This window comes from Apodemus sylvaticus, chromosome 21 (assembly GCF_947179515.1).
Source record: "Apodemus sylvaticus chromosome 21, mApoSyl1.1, whole genome shotgun sequence".
NCBI lineage: Eukaryota > Metazoa > Chordata > Mammalia > Rodentia > Muridae > Apodemus > Apodemus sylvaticus.
In genome coordinates this window covers 22,450,869-22,469,578 of record NC_067492.1, presented here as the reverse complement: position 1 = coordinate 22,469,578, position 18,710 = coordinate 22,450,869, and the positions used below count along the sequence as shown (strand labels likewise).

At 43.0% G+C, this 18,710-nt stretch overlaps 1 protein-coding gene across 1 annotated transcript in view; it reads left to right on the top strand.

Moving 5' to 3' along the window:
* The first annotated feature begins 5,167 nt into the window (after positions 1–5,167).
* The window catches only part of LOC127671515 (cytochrome b5 type B), a 35,488-nt gene continuing 21,945 nt past the window's right edge, over positions 5,168–18,710 (top strand). Inside the window, exon 1 of the mRNA XM_052166310.1 lies at positions 5,168–5,428. Within this exon, the coding sequence (XP_052022270.1) occupies positions 5,267–5,428 (162 nt within the window). The 5' untranslated portion in view covers positions 5,168–5,266. The remainder of the gene's footprint in view (positions 5,429–18,710) is intronic.

The following is an 18,710-nucleotide window of genomic DNA, read 5'->3' as shown; positions in this document are numbered from 1 at the left end:
TATTTAGCGCATTGAGGCTGGGCATGGTGGTATATGCTTTTAATGCCAGCATCTGGAGGTTATGAGAGGCCAGGATAATGGAAAGTTCAAAATTCAAAGCCAGCCTGGGCTATGCAGTGATACTATGTTTCAAAAAGCCAAAAAGTCAGGTAGTGAGATGGCTCAGCTGGTGAAGGTGATTACTACCGTGCCTGGGGACCTGAGTGTTCCTGGGACCCACTCCTTTCAGAAGTTGTCCTCTTAATTGCCCGTGCACCTGGATACTCCATTCTTCCCCTAATACAGAAAAAACAAAGAAATATTTTCTAAAAAAAGAAGGAAGGGGCTACTTAATTGATACCCTGAGGCTTGGTCATTGATCTATTGCTGGGAAGAGACACCATGACCTAGGTAACTCATATAAAAGAAAACATCTAACCAGGAGTTTGATTACAGCTGACTATCACCTGGCAGAGAGCATGGCTGAAAGCAGGCACAGTGCTGCAGCAGTAGCTGAGAGCCACATCTCATCTGCAGACCAAGAAAGAGATGCTTGGCAAAAGCCCGCCCCCAGTGATGCATTTCCTTTGTTAAGGCCACCCTTTCTAACTCTTCTAATCCTTTCAAATAGTGCTACTCCCTGGTAACTTAGATGAGCCTATGGGGGCCATTCTTATTCAAGTCACCATATCCTATATCCAGGAGAAAAAAAAGAAAAAAAGAAAGAAAGCAAGAAAAAAATGAAAAAAAAAAGAGAAAAGTAAATTGAATTTGAATTTTATTAAAAAAGACTAACAACTAACATAATCAAGTATGATTTATCTCAGAAATGCAGGATTTAAAAAAAAACCTTACAATATTAACAGAATAAAGAAAAAATCACATTATTACCCCAGTAGAAGAACAAAAAACATTTGAGAAATTCAAGACCCTTTTTTCTATTTAAAAACAAGACCTATGTCGTGGCCCTTACTGTCTGTAACATACTCCACCTCAAAAATATTATAAAATGATATGGGGTAGTAGATAAGAGTCTGTTACTACTGAGATTATTTTTTGACCTTTAAAAACATTTACAATTATTCATTTTATTCCTCTATATGTGTGCACAGTGCTTAAAGTACCTCTGTGCTGAGGCATCTCACTGGCCGTATATATTTCGAGACTGGGTCTCACTGAATTGCCCGGGCCCCTTGGACTCTTTAATTCTTGGGTTCAGATGACTGCAGTCTTACCCTCCTGAGTAGATGAATTTAAATAATATATATATTGAGACGAGGTCTTACTATGTATCCCTGACTGGACTGGAGCTTGGTATGTAGCTCTGGCTGGCCTTGAACTCTTGAAAATCTACCTGCCTTTGCCTCCTGAGTGCTGGTATTAAAGGTGTGAGCTGCCACAGGTGGCTAAATAATATTTTGCATGATTGTTAATGAAGAATTACTTGGAAGTAAAGGTAATAATGTCTGAAATAGTTCACTACAATTAACAAGAATATTAAAAACAGGGAGAGAAATGGAATGTTAAAAAAATATTAGCCAGACAGTAGAGGTACATTTAATCCCAGAGCTCAGGAGGCAGAGGCAGGTGGATCTCTGTGAATCTGACGCCAGCCTGGTCTATGGAGTTCTAGGACAGCCAAGGTTACACAAAGAGAAATCCTGTCTAAGCAAACAAACAAGCAACCAACAAACAAATAAAATAAAAATATTAACAATCAATGAGCCCAAGTGAAAAGCATATGGATTTTCACTGCATATTTTTGCAGCTTACCTGCTGGAATTACAAAACAAATAAATACAGAAACTAAAAACAAACCACTCCCATCCCCCAGAAACTTTAATAATTCAAAACCTTTTGTTTTATTTACTTTTTTAGGAGAGAGAGTCTCATTGTGTAACTCTGACTGGCCTGGAACTCACGATGTAGATCAAGCTTGAATGAACAGATATCTGCCTGTCTGTTTCCTGAGTTCAGGGATTAATGGTGGTACGGGAAATCATGCCCCAAACACTTTAATAATTTTACTTACCATGATGATGATCACTCCTGTTACTTATGAATATTCACCTCCTGCTCACTGCTTTTCACATTGCAACACATTCTGGAAGCTTCCTCTGGCCTCAGTTCACATTGGTCTGAGGGATCTGTGGCAGAGAGGACAATTTCCACATTGGGGCTCAAGTCTGTCTGTTAATCTGTCACCCTGCAGATAGGGTCCAGTCTCCTGGCTTGTAGTATCTTTCTTCTCTGAGGTTCTATCATTTATCAACATCCCTTTGAGAAAGATGGTGTGTGGGGGGTCCCTACTACTAAAGGAAGTCCTAACCCCTCTCCTCTTGACAGCCTTTGAAATCCCAATTCTAGTCCTTAGACCCTAACAGCATGCCTACTTTTGCTTTGGAAGGACTCCAAATAAGCTTCTTCAACCTCTCCCTTTGCCAAGAGGTTTTTCCACTCTAGCCTCTCAAGGTCTTCAAAAACAGCCTTGCACTTACTTTCCTACGTGGGGGTAGACAGGAAATGGTAAGAGTGCTTTAAGTAAATCGTCATATGAATGATAAAGGTATTTTTATCTTGATTTAAAATTCAGTGTTTTTCAACACTGTTCATAGACGAACTGCATGAGAACCAGAGGAACCGCTTGCTAAAAATGTTGACTTGTGGTTCTATATCCAGACCTCCTGGGCTCCGCGTGTGCAGCAGAGAACCCTCAGGAGAGTCGTATGTTCTGAGGCTCCTTTCAGGCTATTCATTGATCACATATAGTTTCACTGCTTTTGACAATAATCTCTAGAAATTAAACACACATGAACATGCACACTCACATGTGTACACACAGAGGCAGGGGCACACATAGTGTGTGGTGTGTGTGCCTGTCTGTGAGTCTTTTTATTTCTTTTGGAGGAGGACTGGTTTCTTTGGATTTTTTTTTTCTTTTGTTTCAGAACTGGAACTTGAACCTGGGGCCTCAAGCATGCTGAACCAGTATTCCGTTTTTTTACACCTTCAGCTTCCAGAGTTTCTTTGTATTTTTTTCTCCTCTACGCCTCCTCCTCCCCCCCTCCCCCCAACCAGACAGGGTTTCTCTGTGTAGCCCTGGCTGTCCTGGAACTCACTCTGTAGACCAGGCTGGCTTCAAACTCAGAAATCCGCCTGCCTCTGCCTCCCAAGTGCTGGGATTATAAGTGTGCGCCACCACCGCCCGGCAAGAGTTTGTTTCTTGCTAGAAGTGGTGGCACACACATTTAATCCCAGGATTTGGAAGATGGAGCTAGGTGAATCAGGAGATAGGGTCACCCTTGGCTACATGGTCAGTTTGAGATCTGTCTAAGTTATATAAGACCCTGAGCCAAAAAACCAACACACACACACACACACACACACACAGGTGGCCAGAGAGATGGCTCACCTTGTAAAAGTGCTTACACAAAGCTTGATGATTTGAGTTTGATCTTTGGAACCTGCATGGTAGAAGGAGAGAACTGACTACTACAGGCTCTCCTCTGACCTCTATAGGCACTCCACCCCCCACCCCCCAAGTACATAAATGTACATTTTAAAAGTAGGAGGGAAAGGCACCACAATGGAGGCGCAGAGCACTTGCTGTGAGCAAAAGTGAAGACTTAAAAATTCTATTCCCCAGCACTCACATTAAAAGCCAGGCAGGCCTTCATACCTCTGTAATTCTAGTTCTGGGGTGGTGGCAGATCCTGAGAGCTTGCTGGCCATCTGGTATAGCTGAAAACAGCAAGCTCCGGGTTCAGTGAGAGGCTTTCTCTCAGGGACCCAGAGGAGGAATGACCGATGAAGACACCTGACCGATCCTCTAGCCCCCTAGTGCATGATTGAGATTTGTAAACTGCATATCCCCACAAAACAGTGAAAATAAAACACAACGAAGAGCTAGCTTCTTGTACTGCCATTCTCTCACAGAACCTATTATAAAACTTGTGACACAGTAAGTTTTCAGAAAAAAAAAACATTTCTGGAAATGAATCTACATGGTTGAATTTAGGAGTTGTGGAAAATCCTAAGACTCATGAGGGTTTGCCTTCATAGTGACAGAACCTCAAAAGAAGTGCTTCCCTCAGATTGGCCTTGAGTTCTGGACTTGGCTTTCCTGGACCACGGCTTATAACCTGTAAGCCAAATAAACCTTGTACTCCTCAAGCTAGTTTTGGTCAGTAGTTTATGACAGCCATTAGAGCAAACTATAGCACATAGTTTGTGTAATTAGGGACACAGGATATAGAAAGTGCACTCTGCACATAGTGGTACACTTTAAATCCAGCATGTAGGAGGCAGTAGATCTCTGAGTTCCAGGCCTGCCAGTCTGTAAAATTACAGAAACATTTTTAAACAATCAAACAAACAAACTTAGTGAAAGAGGTTGCAAGTAGTTTGCATAGTCATGAGTGCTAGGCTGTGAAGTAACGTCATGAAAACATTTTAGGATGATCAACCTATTAGTTTTCACAGCAATTAAAGATAAAGGCTCACAACCTTGCACATTAACTTAGAATTCCAAATCACCTAGACTTTTAGCAGGAATCATCGGAAGGAAATCTTATTTTAGGCCATTTAGAAACTAAAACAGTTTAGTTTCTAGACAGGCTGTGATCACTGGAGACATTCAATTAGGGATTATTTTGTCAGTAGTGGAGGAAACTTGGGACATCTACCTGCGCCCCAACTGCTGTTGTAAGGCCTTGTCTCTAAGAGCCCTGGAGTCCAACGCCAGTTGCGATTTACACAGCTGTGGCTGAGCTCAGACCTCTCTTAACACACTCTCATTCAGCGTGCCAAGCCTCCGAGCAAGGAAGGTAGAGGTCACCACGCCCATTTTAATCGGTGAGCCTTTGGGTGTCTAAAGGTACCGGTCACCCCGAGTCTGGGGGACAGCAGAGCTTGATACGCAGCTCTGCAAATCTGGTTAGGAAGATAGAAGGGAAAACGCGCTTCCGGGACCCGGGGTGGCGGGAGGGGAAAGAGACTCTGGAGACCGGCTCTCTTCTGCTAGGACCATGTCTGCCCTGCTCTTGGGCCGAGCAGAGAGCGTGCTCTCCTGAGGTGACACCTGTCACCCGGCCACGTTTAGGCGCCGGTCCAAAATCACGGTATCTGATTGGCAAGGTTAGAGGGGCTGGACGACGCTGATTGGTCAGTCGGACGTCGGACCAGGTTTACCCGGTTACGGAAGCCGACGAGGGCCGAGCGCGCGGGCCTGGCGTGAAGGAAGTTAGCGGCGGAATCCCAGATAGAGGCGGAGAGGGACTCGGATCCAATGGCGACCCCAGAGGCCAGCGGCAGCGGCGGGAATGTCGAGGGTTCCGAACCCTCCGTCACCTACTACCGGCTGGAGGAGGTGGCGAAGCGAAACTCGGCGGAGGAGACGTGGATGGTGATCCACGGGCGAGTCTACGATATCACCCGCTTCCTCAGCGAGGTGCGGGCTAGGGAGGCGGGAGGCCTCCGCGCGCTGCCGGGGTGAGGGGAGGAGGCCACGCGTAGCCGTCCGTCCGGCGCCCGGAAGGGACCGTGACCTTCTGAGGGACTGCAGTCTCAGCCTCGGGTGACAACGTGCGCTCCTTAATGCATGGAGCACTCGCAGTATGCTAGATCACACGCCAGGACCATCAGCCCGTTTTCCATAAAGAGAAACTGAGGCTCGCAGAGGCTGAGAACTCTCAAGGTCACACACTTAACGACCTAATCCACCCGAACCCATTTCAGAACTGCTCCTTACTTTCCAGGAAGCATGCCTTAGAAAGCAATGCGTTTGGGGGCTTTTATTTTCTTGAGGAGAAGGCAGGAATTTTATTTTAATTAAAAAAATTAAATTATGTATGGGTGCGGGGGCATTTGCGTTTTGGTGCCTGCAGAAGCCAGAGGTCAGAGCACTAGGAGCTGGAGTAAGAGGAGGTTGTGAGAATCCTGATGTGGGTGTTGGGTACTGAGCTTGGATCCTCTAAGAGAACAGTATGTGCTCTTAACCAATGAGGTGAGATTACTCCCTCCCTGTTCCACTGTTAGGCAGTAGAGTGAGAGAGACTGTGTGTGTGTATGTAAGACAGCCTAATTGTGTAGTCCTATCTGTCCTGGAACTTTTATGTAGACCAGGCTGTGTATCTGTTTTAGTTACTGTTCTATTGCTGTGAAAATATACCATGATGGAGGCAATTATAAAGGAAGCCTTCAGATGGAGATCTGCTTATAGTTTCAGAGGGTCAGTCCATTAATATAATGATAGGAAGGAATAGGATCAGTAGCTGATCCACAAGTTGCTTGCAGAGAGGGGGAGAGGGGGAAGGAGGGAGGGGAGAGAGGGAGAGAGATGAGAGTCTGACTGAGAAAAAGACTAGGGCCTGGTGTGGGCTTTTAAGATCTTAAAACCCATCCCCAGTTACACATCTCCTTCAACAATGCTACGTCCACTCCAACAAGGCCACACCACCCAGTCCTTCCCAAACAATTCCACTAACTGGTGACCAAGCATGCAGATATTTGGGAGGGATGGGGATGTAGAGAACTTTTCTTTTCTTTTCTTTTCTTTTCATTTTCCTTTCCTTTCTTTCTTTCTTTTTTTTCTTTTTTCTTTTGGTTTTTTCGAGACAGGGTTTCTCTGTATAGCCCTGGCTGTCCTGGAACTCACTCTGTAGACCAGGCTGGCCTCAAACTCAGAAATCTGCCTGCCTCTGCCTCCCAAGTGCTGGGATCAAAGGCGTGCACCACCACTGCCTGGCTTAGAGAGAACATTCTTATTTAAACCACCACACTATCTCAAGGGCTGTGTTGTTTCCAGCAACATTTGTTTATTAGTAGTGGAGATCACACCTGTACTTCACCTTTTCCAGCCACATCTTTGGACTGCTGAGTGACAGGTGCTTTGAAGTAGTTAAAGGTGACTTAGATGCCCAGGAGGAGCTGGCAGTAGTTACTGTCATGTTAGAAGGCAGTGGCTTAAAAAAAAAAAAAAAAAGAAGACAGTGGCTTTACCTGAAGGAAGGCAGGGAACGCAGGCTCTATGCAGTAGAATCAATCCACAGGGCTCCCCTGAAATCTTGAGTTTGACTAATCATTTTCTGTGGGCTTTCCCAAGGATGATTAAAACAACAACAAAGCAAAAAGCAACCCCCCCACCCCCGACCCACAGTCCAGTGGTTACCTAGGTGGTAAGTGGGCATATCTACAGAAGGTATTCTGTGCTCCCTCAGTGTTCACCTAGGTTGACCTAGAAATATGATGAGGCAAAGGTTAGTCCTTGGCCTTGGGCGGGCAGGGTGACCCAGTCAGTATTTTTTTCTTCATTCGTTTATTCATTTTATGTGTGGTCATAGGCACGTGTACCAGCTTATGTGTGCATATATGCACCTATGAGAGCAGAGCAAGCCTTCCCCAATCTTCCTGCGTCTAAGGCATCATGCTCTGTTCTCAGTCACATAGAAGACAACTGTGGTCCCTATTCCTAAGAGTTTATAGTCTAATGGGAAAGAAAGACATTAAAAATAACAATTGCAGGTTCTAGATGCCTCATCAGGTAGAGCATTTATTCAAGTCTGACTACCTGAATTTGATTCTTGGGACCTACATAAGGGGGAAGGTGAACCTACTTCACAGCGTTGTTCTCTGACCACCACATACGTGTTTTGGCATGTGTGTGCCTCACCTACCATAATTAGCTAATTAAAATTGTGATAGTCTATGAAGATACATAAACCTGTGATAATCTGTAGCATGGGAACTGGGGTAGTTAAGGTTATTGAGTTATGTTGAAATTCCTAGACCTGAATTTGACATGTGGGGCAGTTTGGTGACCTTGCCAGGTTACACCCTTTGGCATCAGGCTGGTTTCCTAGGCAACACCCCTGTCTTCTAGGTTTACTCTTTTCTCCAAGCAAATGTCATAATTTCCTCCTATGACCCAATAGTTCTGTTATCTTTCTCTGCCCTGCCACACTTTAATCTTCGTACTGGCTTTGGTGATAGACTGCATTTGGCTACAGATTGCTCTTAATCATCCAGCCTATTTCTGCAGCTTCCTCAAGCTAATGACTCTCATTCCATTTTCCAAGTCAGGTGGGCTTCAGTAGAGTTCTATTGTCATGTTTTTACTGCATCAGTATGGAATTTCCATCCACAGAGAACTTGAATAATTTTTTTCCAGCTAGAATGTCAAACTGTAATTGTCATTCCTCACATTCTCTTGTCAGCCCCCCAGTCCTCTGTTCTTTCCATAGACTTAGTAATGGGGAGTGATTCCCATTAGTCACCTGTCCTGTCATTTCCTTATTAGAGCTTAGAGTTTTCAGTCCTCTGTCAGTAGTATTTGGTATTATAATTGAATTGGAGACTGTTTCTGTCCCTATTACATATTCTTTGGATGGTTGAATTGACTGAGATCCTTCACAAGAGAACAACATTTTCTAATAGCTGTAGTGTTTTACTTGGTTACTTTTGTTTGAGTGAGTTAGAAATATATGGACCACACAGTCAGTTGTTTTTTCTCTTTTACTAGTTTATGTCGTAGTTTACCTGAGATTTAAATGCAAGCCAGCTGTGGTGTCTCTTAGCTGAAATCCCTGTATCTATAAAGCTCAGTTGGGAAGATCTTGAATTGGGAACTGTCTGAGCTACAACAAAAACCCAAAACACAAGAGATTTGTATGCAAAGTAGGTGCTAAGGAAAGTGGGCGCTATGTTTTACTTACACTAGGTGAGAATTGTGTTTATTCTGGTATAGAGGTTAGACTGGGGATCTTGGGCTTTCTAGGCAAACACTCTATGAATGAACTGTATTTCTGGCTCTTGATTATGTGATTTGTTTTGTTCAGATTTATTTTTAATTTTCTGCATGTATGTGTATCTCTGTGCCTGAGTACCGAAGCCTGTGGAGACGGGAATAGTGCCCAGTGTGGTACTGGGAACCAAACTGAGTGCTCCTGGAGAGCATTGTGTTTTGCCATGCTAAAAATCAAACTCTGCTTCTGTATGTTTGATGAGCCCACTACTGCTGAGCTGTATCCTGGCCAAAGAAGAAAATTTTTTTTTTTTTTTGGTTTTTCGAGACAGGGTTTCTCTGTGTAGCCATGGCTGTCCTGGAACTCACTCTGTAGACCAGGCTGGCCTTGAACTCAGAAATTCGCCTGCCTCTGCCTCCCAGAGTGCTGGGATCACAGGCGTGCGCCACCACTGCCCAGCTACTTTTTTTGTTGAGGATTGACCCAGCTGTATACCCTTAGCTCTCCATTTTAACCATTTTTACCTGTACAATTCAGTGGCACTCACTTCATTTACAGTATTATGTAGGAAAACTTTCTGAAGTTAGTTCCTTTCTTCCACCTTGTAGGTTCTGGTGATCAAACTCAGTTTGCCAGCAAGAACCATGACCCACTGAGCCATCTAATCAGCCCTTTATCATACTCTTGAGATGAAAAACCTTCTTAGTATGATGGCTTTTCAAATGTAGCCGTCACCATTGTCACCACTTTCAGTCCTGTAGTTTGGCAGCGAGCACATTCGCAGTTTTTTGAGAATGGCCCCCACCAGCCATCTTCAGGGCTTTCTCATTCAAGCTGAAATGCTGCTCATTAAGTCACAAGTGCCCAATACCCGGTCCTCCAGCCTCGGACATCGCTCTTCTGATTTCTGTTTCTCTGAATTTAACTACAGGTGGTACCCATAGAAATGGAGCCATTCACATAAGTCAGCTGTGGCGGTTCAGAATGCTGTGATCCTAGTGCTCAGGATGCTGAGGCAGGAGGATTGATATAAGTTTGAGGCCAGCCTGGGAAGTAGAATTGCTTTATTTTTTATCCTCCTCCTCCATCCTCTTCCTCCACTTCCTCCTCTTCCTCCTGTTCTTCTTTTTGGGTCATTCCTTGCTGGTTTATGGTAACACATTATTTTTTTTTAAGCTTCTTCCCTAAAAACTTTGTTGACTTAGTTTATGAGCTGTTAATGTTTTTTTGCAGATTCTTGGAAGTTTTTCTTCTGTTTCCCCTTCCCTTCTTCCCTTCCTTCCTTCCTTCCTATTTTTATTTTTCTCTGTGTGTGTGTGTGTGTGTGTGTGTATTTGAGTGCAGTACTGAACAGTAATCCTTAGAACTGGTATCTGGTTTTGTTATTGATCTAAGGAACAGTCTTTGACTTTTGAGCATTCTACTGTATGTTTTTCATACATGCTCTTTATTGCTGAAATTTCCTTGTTTCTAGTTTTCTAAGATTATCATGTTAAACTTTGTCAAATGTTTTGCTCTGTCACTGAGATGACTGAGTTGTTTTTCCCTTCTTTTAGTTAATGTGATCTGATTTGTTGATACATTTTATTTTTCTTTAAAAATTAAACATGTATTCATTCAAAGTGTGGGTGTGTGTGCGTGTGTGTCACAACACATGTGGAAGTCAGTAGTGAACTTTTAGGAATCTGTTCTTGCTCTCTCCCTCTATCATGTGGCTCCTGGGGAATGAACTCAGGTCATTAGTCTGAGTGCATAAAGACTCAGGGCCTTAGACTTGTGTGAAAGGCACTTTACTGACTGAGAATTTTCCCATCCTCACTGATCATTTAAAAAAAAAAATCAACCCACAAAATAGGGCTTGGTGACACACGCCTTTAATCCCAGTACTCAGGAGGTAAAGGCAGGTAGATCTCTGTGAGTCTAGGCCAGCCTGGTCTAAGTAGTGAGTTCCAGGACAGCCAGAGCTATGTAGAGAGACTTTGCCTCAATAAAGAAATCTATCTCTCCATCCACTTATCCATCCTTCCATCAAATCCTCTTGCTGGATGATGGTAACACGCATCACTCAGGAGGCAGAGGCAGGCAGATCAGAGTTTAAGGACAGCCAGAGCTACACAAAGAAACCCTGTCTCAAAACAAAAACAAAACCAATAGATTGGAGAGATGGCTCAGTGGTTAAGAGCACTGGCTGCACCTCCAGAGATCCTGAGTTCAATTCCCAGCAACCACATGGAGGCTCACAACCATCTATAATGGGGTCTGATGCCCTCTTCTGGCATATGGTGTACACGCAGATAGAATAAATAAAAACATCTTTAAAAAAAAGATATAAACCTCTCTAAAAACAAAAACAAGAAAATCCCTTTTGTTTCTTTTTTTTCTTTTTTTTTCTTTTTCTTTTTTTTTTTTTTTTTTTTTTTTTTTTTTTTTTTTTTCTGAGACAGGGTTTCTCTGTGTTTCCCTGGCTGTCCTGGAACTCACTCTGTAGACTAGATTGTTTCTTTTTAAAACAGTTTTTAATAGACTTATACATGAGTATACTTTATTATTTCTATCCTTCACTCTCTTCCCTCTAACTCCTCCCATAATCTCCTCTAGTGTTATTATATATACATGTGTTTTGGACTGACCACTTGGAATTGGATAACCTATCAGAAGGCTTCTCCCTGGAGAAGACTGACTTCTCTCAGCAGCCATTGGTCACCTGTAGCTCTTCATCCAGGAGTTGGGGGCTTGTGAAGTTTCTCCCATTCATGTTGGTATGACATCTGGTGTGTTTATTATATGGTTTAGTCTAGGCAACCATATTGTGATTTCATATGTACAAAGTCCTTATCTAACAGCATGTATTCTGGTCCTCTGGCTCTTAACAATCTTTCTGGCCCCTTTCCAGAATGTTCCCGGAGCCCTAGGTATAAGGGTTTTTTAACCTAATAACATTAGCATTATTTGCCTGTAGTTACTTATAGAAAGTTGAACTTTTGACTCTGAACTTTCTTCATTGGCTTTCCTGGGAGCAGGGTGAATACTGTAGCTTTTGCTTTGGGCATCATATTACAAGCTTGAAATGCCACAGCTCACCTGTGAGACAAATATTGAGTAATAAAGAAATCTTGTATGTGTTTTAAGCCTTGCTTTGGCTTGCTCTTGAGCTGAATATGTCATTACACAGTTTGTGGTTCCCACAGAGCGTCATCATTTTTACTCAGAATGGTGGGAAGGAGGCTTTCCTTCCCTCCCACCTTAAATTGAGATCTGATTTTCTTTGTTGGTTCCACAAATAAAAAGAGTGAGGATGAAATTATAAAATAGTGGCATTTTTTGTTTTATTTTTGAGACAGGGTCTCACTATGTAGCTCTAGCTGTGCTGGGACTCTATAGACCAGCCTGGCCTGAAACTCAGACTGCCTATGTCTCCCTGAGTGCTGGGATGTTGTTTTATAAAAGATAGTCAATTCTCAGTGTATTACCTAACACCCTAACATCAAGGCTAGACTTGATTCGCTAGGCCCAACCAATAATCTTCCTACTTAATTCATTCTCAGTGAGAAATTTCATATGTAGTATATGTAACTCAAGCTGTTCTCAGACTTGCCATGAGGAGGACTCTGAGCTCCAGGTCCTATTTTGACATTGCAAGTATCCAGATTGCAGGTGTGTACCATTGTGTTTGATTTCCAAAGCCTTTAAAAATAATAACACTGAATGTTTTCTATAATTTGTTGGATACTATGTAGTATATTACAAATTATACTACAAATTATATGTATGAACAATTTCAGTTGTTTGCCCTCGTGATTGGATGGACAATTGGAAAGTGGCTCCCTATGACTGCCTAGGTTAGTGAGAGTATCATACTGTTTATCACAAAGTTGAAAATTTGAAGTCTGGTTTTTAACTGAGTGATACCAATTTGTCAACATTAGAAAGTCCAAGAATGCCAGGTGGTGGTGGTGCATGCCTTTAATCCCGGCACTTGGGAGGCAGAGGCAGGTGGATTGCTGAGTTTGAGGCCAGCCTGGTCTACACTTGGGAGGCAGAGGCAGGTGGATTGCTGAGTTCAAGGCCAGCCTGGACTACAGAGTGAGTTCCAGGACAGCCAGGGCTATACAGAGAAACCCTGTCTCGGAAAAAACAAAACAAAACAAAACAAAAAAAAAAAAAGAAAGTCCAAGAATGAAGGTAAACACATAAGTCATGGATGCTCTCTACACACAGATTTGAGATGGGGATTAATAAATTGCTTCATAGTACAAGTCACTTGGGTGGGCAAGATGGCTCAAGGGTAAAAGGTGCTATAAAAAAATCACTTCCTAAGATGGGCATAGTGCACCATGCCTTTCATCCTAGCATTTGGGAGGCAGAAGCAGGTGGGCCTCTGTGAGTTCAAGGCCAGCCTGAACTACATAGTGATCGCCAGGACGGCAGACCTACAAAATAGACCCTATCTTAAAATGAACAAAACAAATTCTTTCCTGATTTGGGAGCACAAAAACTCTGCTTATTCTTTATTTATTAGCTAATATAGTGGTTTGTTTTTAAACAGTCTCATGCTTTGCTCATGGTTGAACTGTTTTAGAACAAGCAGAATAAAATGTTGTTATGCTTAGATTGTTAAAGTTTTCTTTTAATTTAAATCAAGTATTTAATTTAAATCAAGTGTGGTGGTGGCACAGGCCTGTAATCCCAGCACTCTGGGAGGCAGAGGCAGGTGGATTTCTGAGTTCGAGGCCAGCCTGGTCTACAGAATGAGTTCCAGGACAGCCAGGGCTACACAGAGAAACCCTGTCTCGAAAAAACCCAACCCCCCCCCCCCAAAAAAAAAAAACCAACCAACCAAACAAACAAAAAACCCCAAACAACTAAATCAAGTATACTTTTAACTAAATTCATTGCATTTTACAATGTTAGTGACACACTGATTCTTTCGGTTTTTTCCTTGGAATGTGTGCATGGGGTGGTGTACATGTGGTGTTGGGATCAAATCTAGGGTCTTGCCCTTACTGAGCTTGCCTGAGCTCTGTCTAACTGTAACCTTTCACTAGGAGTAGTAGTCCCTATGCCTCTTTCCCCCTCTTCCCACTGGTCTGCTCTTTTCTTCTCTTCTAGAGTAAAAGAAAAATGAATGTTGGGGTGGCAAGATGGTTTATTGGGTAAGTGCTTGCTGCAAAGCAAGTTCAATTTCCACAATCCATATGGTAGGAGAGAACTGACTCTTGCAAGTTGTCCTTGGACTTCCAGACAAGTGAGTTGAGGTGTACACACACACACACACACACACACACACAAACAATGTAATAATTGTGTTTGTGTGTGTGTGTGTGTGTGAAGAAAAATGAAAGTTTCTATGAGAAAAGAAATAAGCAGTAGGCTGGAGAGGTAACTCAGCAGCATTTGCTGTTCCTTCAGAAAGCCTGAGTTTGATTCCTAGATGGCGGCTTACAACCATCTGTAACTCTACTCCAGGATCTGCTACCCTCCTTTAGACCCTGCAGGCATGAAGCTTACATGTTATGATACATGGACATGCAGGCATAGCACCCATATACTTTAAAAAGAAAAGACAGCATAGCAAGCAGGGCGCTCCATATGTGTGGCGGCCACTTCAAGTTGCCTATACTATTGCTTATTTTTTTGGTTTTTCGAGGCAGGGTTTTTCTGTGTCTGTCCTGGACCTCACTCTGTAGACAAGGCTGGCCTCGAACTCAGAAATCCTCCTGCCTCTGCCTCCCAAGTGCTGGGATTAAAGGCGTGAGCCACCACCGCCAGCTGCTATGCTATTGCTTAACTCGAGTCAACCATTTCATTGGCTCTACTCCTGGTTTCCACCTCTGTGGAGTAGAAAGTATTAGAAGAGGCTGTGGAAACCAAACTCCACCATAATGCCAATGCCTTGCCGTGGGATGGGCCTCTCCTTCAGTCTCAGCTCAGTGGCTGCTTCCCATGCTTTTCTGTGGCACTGTTTTAGATGTCGTTCCTCTCTGCCCATAATTGGGGAGTAGGGCAGAGGCACTCCATCCAAGTTACTTCTTTGGAACTTGTCCTGTAGTATCTTTAAGAATTTTTATGTTTTATTATGTGTATATGTATGTGTCTGTGTGTGGATATGTGCATGTGTGAGTAAGGGTGTCTGCAGATTCCAGGATCCCCTGGAGATGGAGTACAGGAGGCTGTGAGCCACACAATAAGGGTACTGACTTTGGCCCTTTTCAAGAACAGTACATATTCTTAATTGCTGAGCCATCTTTCCAGCCCTGAGTTTAGTCTTATTCCTGATGATTTCATGTCTGCCTCCAGGTGCTGGGTTTGCAGTCGTGTGCCACTAGGCCTGAGACAGTGTTTATCACGACTGTATTAGTTACTTTTTTTTTCTGTGACAACATAGTTGACATTAAGGAGGGATTTATTTTGACTCACAGTTTGAGGGAAAATGCCATCGTGACAGGGAAAGCATGATGACTGGTGTGAGAGATGGCTGGTCACATGTTTGCAGTCGCCCACATTCAAGGCCTGTCTTAGGAACGTTCTAGAAACATCCTTACAGACACATCTTTAGCTGTGTTTTCTAGGTGAGTCTAAATTGTTGATAGTGGACATTAACCAACACAAAAACTGGCAGACGAGCTGTTGGGGCTAAACTGTACTTGGTCCCATCCTTCATAACTTTGGCTAGGTCTACAGTGTACTCTCATCTATCATAGGACTTCCAGCCTTTGAGCCGGGCGGAGTGCAGCACCTTGTGAACTAGTCTCAAGTCTTTTTTCCTTATCTGACCTCTGAAGAAAGCACAGCAGCTCATTTTTAAGCACTGGCAGACTACAAGCAGCTCTCCAAGTCCCGTGACACTGAAGTTAGGGACTGCCTTGTGCTTGCTGCTGGTGCTGCTTCACTTGTCATTTGTCATTTGTATGTGGATGGTTTTTAGATTGATTCTCAAAGGTCGCTGAACGCTCTTCACTTGTCCAAGATTGTGTATCTATTGGGCTTCCATCTAAAATGCTGCTTGAAGAAAGCGCTATGCAGTGGAAACCATTCAAAACTCTGCCTGTGTCTGATCAGTAAACATATCCAGGGATTTTTCTCTTCTCTGATGTCAGCTGCAGAGTTCTGAAGACATATTTTAAAAACGAACACAAGACTGCACAAAGCCTAAAAACATGCTTAGTGAGTTTTTCCTAAGTTTGTACATCTGTGAAATTGCCTTCCAAGTTCTGGCGTTTCTTCCTAATTAGTACCCCTCTTGTTTCCCCAAGTGATTGCTGTGCTGATGTCTAGCTTTTGCATAATATACTGTTATAAAGCACTCCTTGTACGCATTCATATATAAATCTTAGTAATTATGCATTGACTTAGAAATGCCCCCTACAGGCTTACTACCACTTGTCTACCAAATGCTGACACTGTTTTGGGAGGTTGTGGAACTTTTAGGAGGAGGGGCCTATGCTGACAAAAATAGGTCACTGGGAGCTGACAACAACTGTGGGTTCTAGTCCTACCCCCTGTGTCTTGTGTCCCTGCCACCATGTGTGCCTTCCTGTGCATGGATCAGAAAGCCTCTGAAACCAACTGGAAAGAAGTGTCCTCTCCTCTGTGATATTTCTGTAACTTTTTTTGATCACAATGATACAAAAGTGGCTAATATGGTAATTACTGCCAAAACCAAGAGTTAGAACCTTTAAACAACTTTTACATGTGAGGCATGGTGCCCTGCGCTAATCTCAGCACTGGAAAGGCAGAGGTGGGTGGATCTCTTGTGAGTTTGAGGCCAGCCTAGTCTACATTGTGAATTCCAGGACAGCTAGGGCTGCATAGTGAGATCCTATCTCAAAACAACAGAAACCAAATAAGCTGTCACCTTTTTTTTTTCCCTTATCTTTGCCCCACCTCGATTCTGTGTCATAATTTGCACTACTTTTCTAGTTTGGTCTGTAACACAGCTGCATATGTTTTAAGATATTTATGCGCACATTTCTGGTTGGTTTACTCTTTTCACCCTGAATTCTGGAGTTAAACTTAGTTTGTCAGGTTTACACATCAAGTGCTGTCCTGGATAAACCGTCTCACCGGCCCTACATCTACTTCTTGACAGAAATGTCACTCTGTCACCTCTCTGGGACATTTAATCCAGGTAGAGTATCCCAGGGCAGCTCATATCTCTGTGTCTGCAGACCTTGCCCTTCATTTCCAACATTGTGTAAACCAACTTAAGCAGGATAACTAGGCCTGTAGTTCAGCTGAGTGATAACGCTCACTGTGTGGCAGCAGTGATCTTTCTGTGGGTTTGGTATGTTCTATATACGTTTTTTAAATTTATGTGTATGGGAGTTTGCATGCATGTGTGTCTATGCATCATGCATGTGCTTGGTGTCTGAGGAGGCCATAAGAAGGCATCAGTCAGATCTGGAACTGAAATTACAGACAGTTGTGAGCCCCCATGTGAGTGCTGGGGACAGATTCTGGGTCTCTAGAAGAGCAGTGTTTTTAAGTTCTTAGCCATCTTTCCAGTCCCAGGTTGATAGATTATTAACTCCAAGGCAAGAACCTTTGTAATATAACCTCTCTGAGTCTGAAAACACATGAGAATGGAGTAATAAATTAGAGTTATTTATTTTCCTTAGTTTTCAAACAGATTTACTAAGTCTTTCCTGGCCCTAGGTATTCAGGCTAAAAAGAAGTTTTGTGAATAAACTTTTGACTCAGTTGTTATTCAGGTCAGTTGAAATGAACAGGGAAATTTCATTTGCTCATCTATAGTAAATAAATCTTGGGAGGGGGGGTCAGAAAATAAATCTTTGTAAAGAAAATGATAAAAATATGAACACATATAAATAGGTAAGATTATACATAAAAATAATTTATCATGCTTAAAGTTAGGACTGACTGCACAGCATATATAGCTATAATTGATAATGCTTTTCCAAAGGTTTTAAAAGTATTTTATCAGTAGCTCAAGTTTCCCTTTTCTCTGCCTATGATTTCTAGAGTTAACATAAGAGTAAAGTTAAAACATTTTTGTGTATCTATGTGTGCGAGGTGGGTGGGTATGTTTGCGTGTGAGTGTGTGTGTGTGTGTGTGTGTGTGTGTGTGTAGGCTGGAGTTGACCTTGAGAGTCTTTAATTTGAGGCAGGATCTCTCAGTTGAATTCAGAGGTCACTGATATGGCTGGTCTAGCTGGCTAACATGCTCCAGTGAGCCTTATTTCTACTTTCCCAGCTTTGGAATTTCAGGGGGCTGCTGTGTCCACCTGGCATTTATGTACTTCTGGTTTTCATGCAGGTATTCACTGAGCTATCTCTCTGCCCTAAAACATTTCATTTTTAATTTAAGTTTTTCTTTTTTTTAAGCTGTTTTTTTTTTAATTGGATATTTTCTTTACTTACATTTCAAATGTTATCCCCTTTCCAAGTCTCCCCTTCAGAAACCACCTATCCCATCCCCCCCTCCCCTTGCCTTTATGGGGTGCTTCCCCATTTACCCACCCATTCCTGTCTTCCTGCTCTGGCATTCCCCTACACTGGAGCATTGAACCCCTACAGGACCAAGGGCTCCTCCTCCCAATGATGTCCAACAAGGCTATCCTCTGCCACTGTGTTAAGGTTTCTATTCCTGCACAAACATCATGACCAAGAAGCAAGTTGGGGAGGAAAGGGTTTATTCAGCTTACACTGCCACACTGCTGTTCTTACCAAAGAAAGTCAAGACTGGAACTCAAGCAGGTCAGGAAGCAGGAGATGATGCAGAGGCCATGGAGGGATGTTACTTACTGGCTTGCTTCCCCTGCCTTGCTCATCTTGCTTTTTTATAGAACCCAAGAAAGATCACCAGTCCAGGGTTGGCCCCACCCACAATGGGCCCTCTCTCCTTGATCACTAATTGAGAAAATGCCTTACAGCTGGATCTCATGGAGGCATTTCCCCAACTGAAGCTCCTTTCTCTGTGATAACTCCAGCCTGTGTCAAGTTGACACACAAAGGCCAGTACAGCCACAT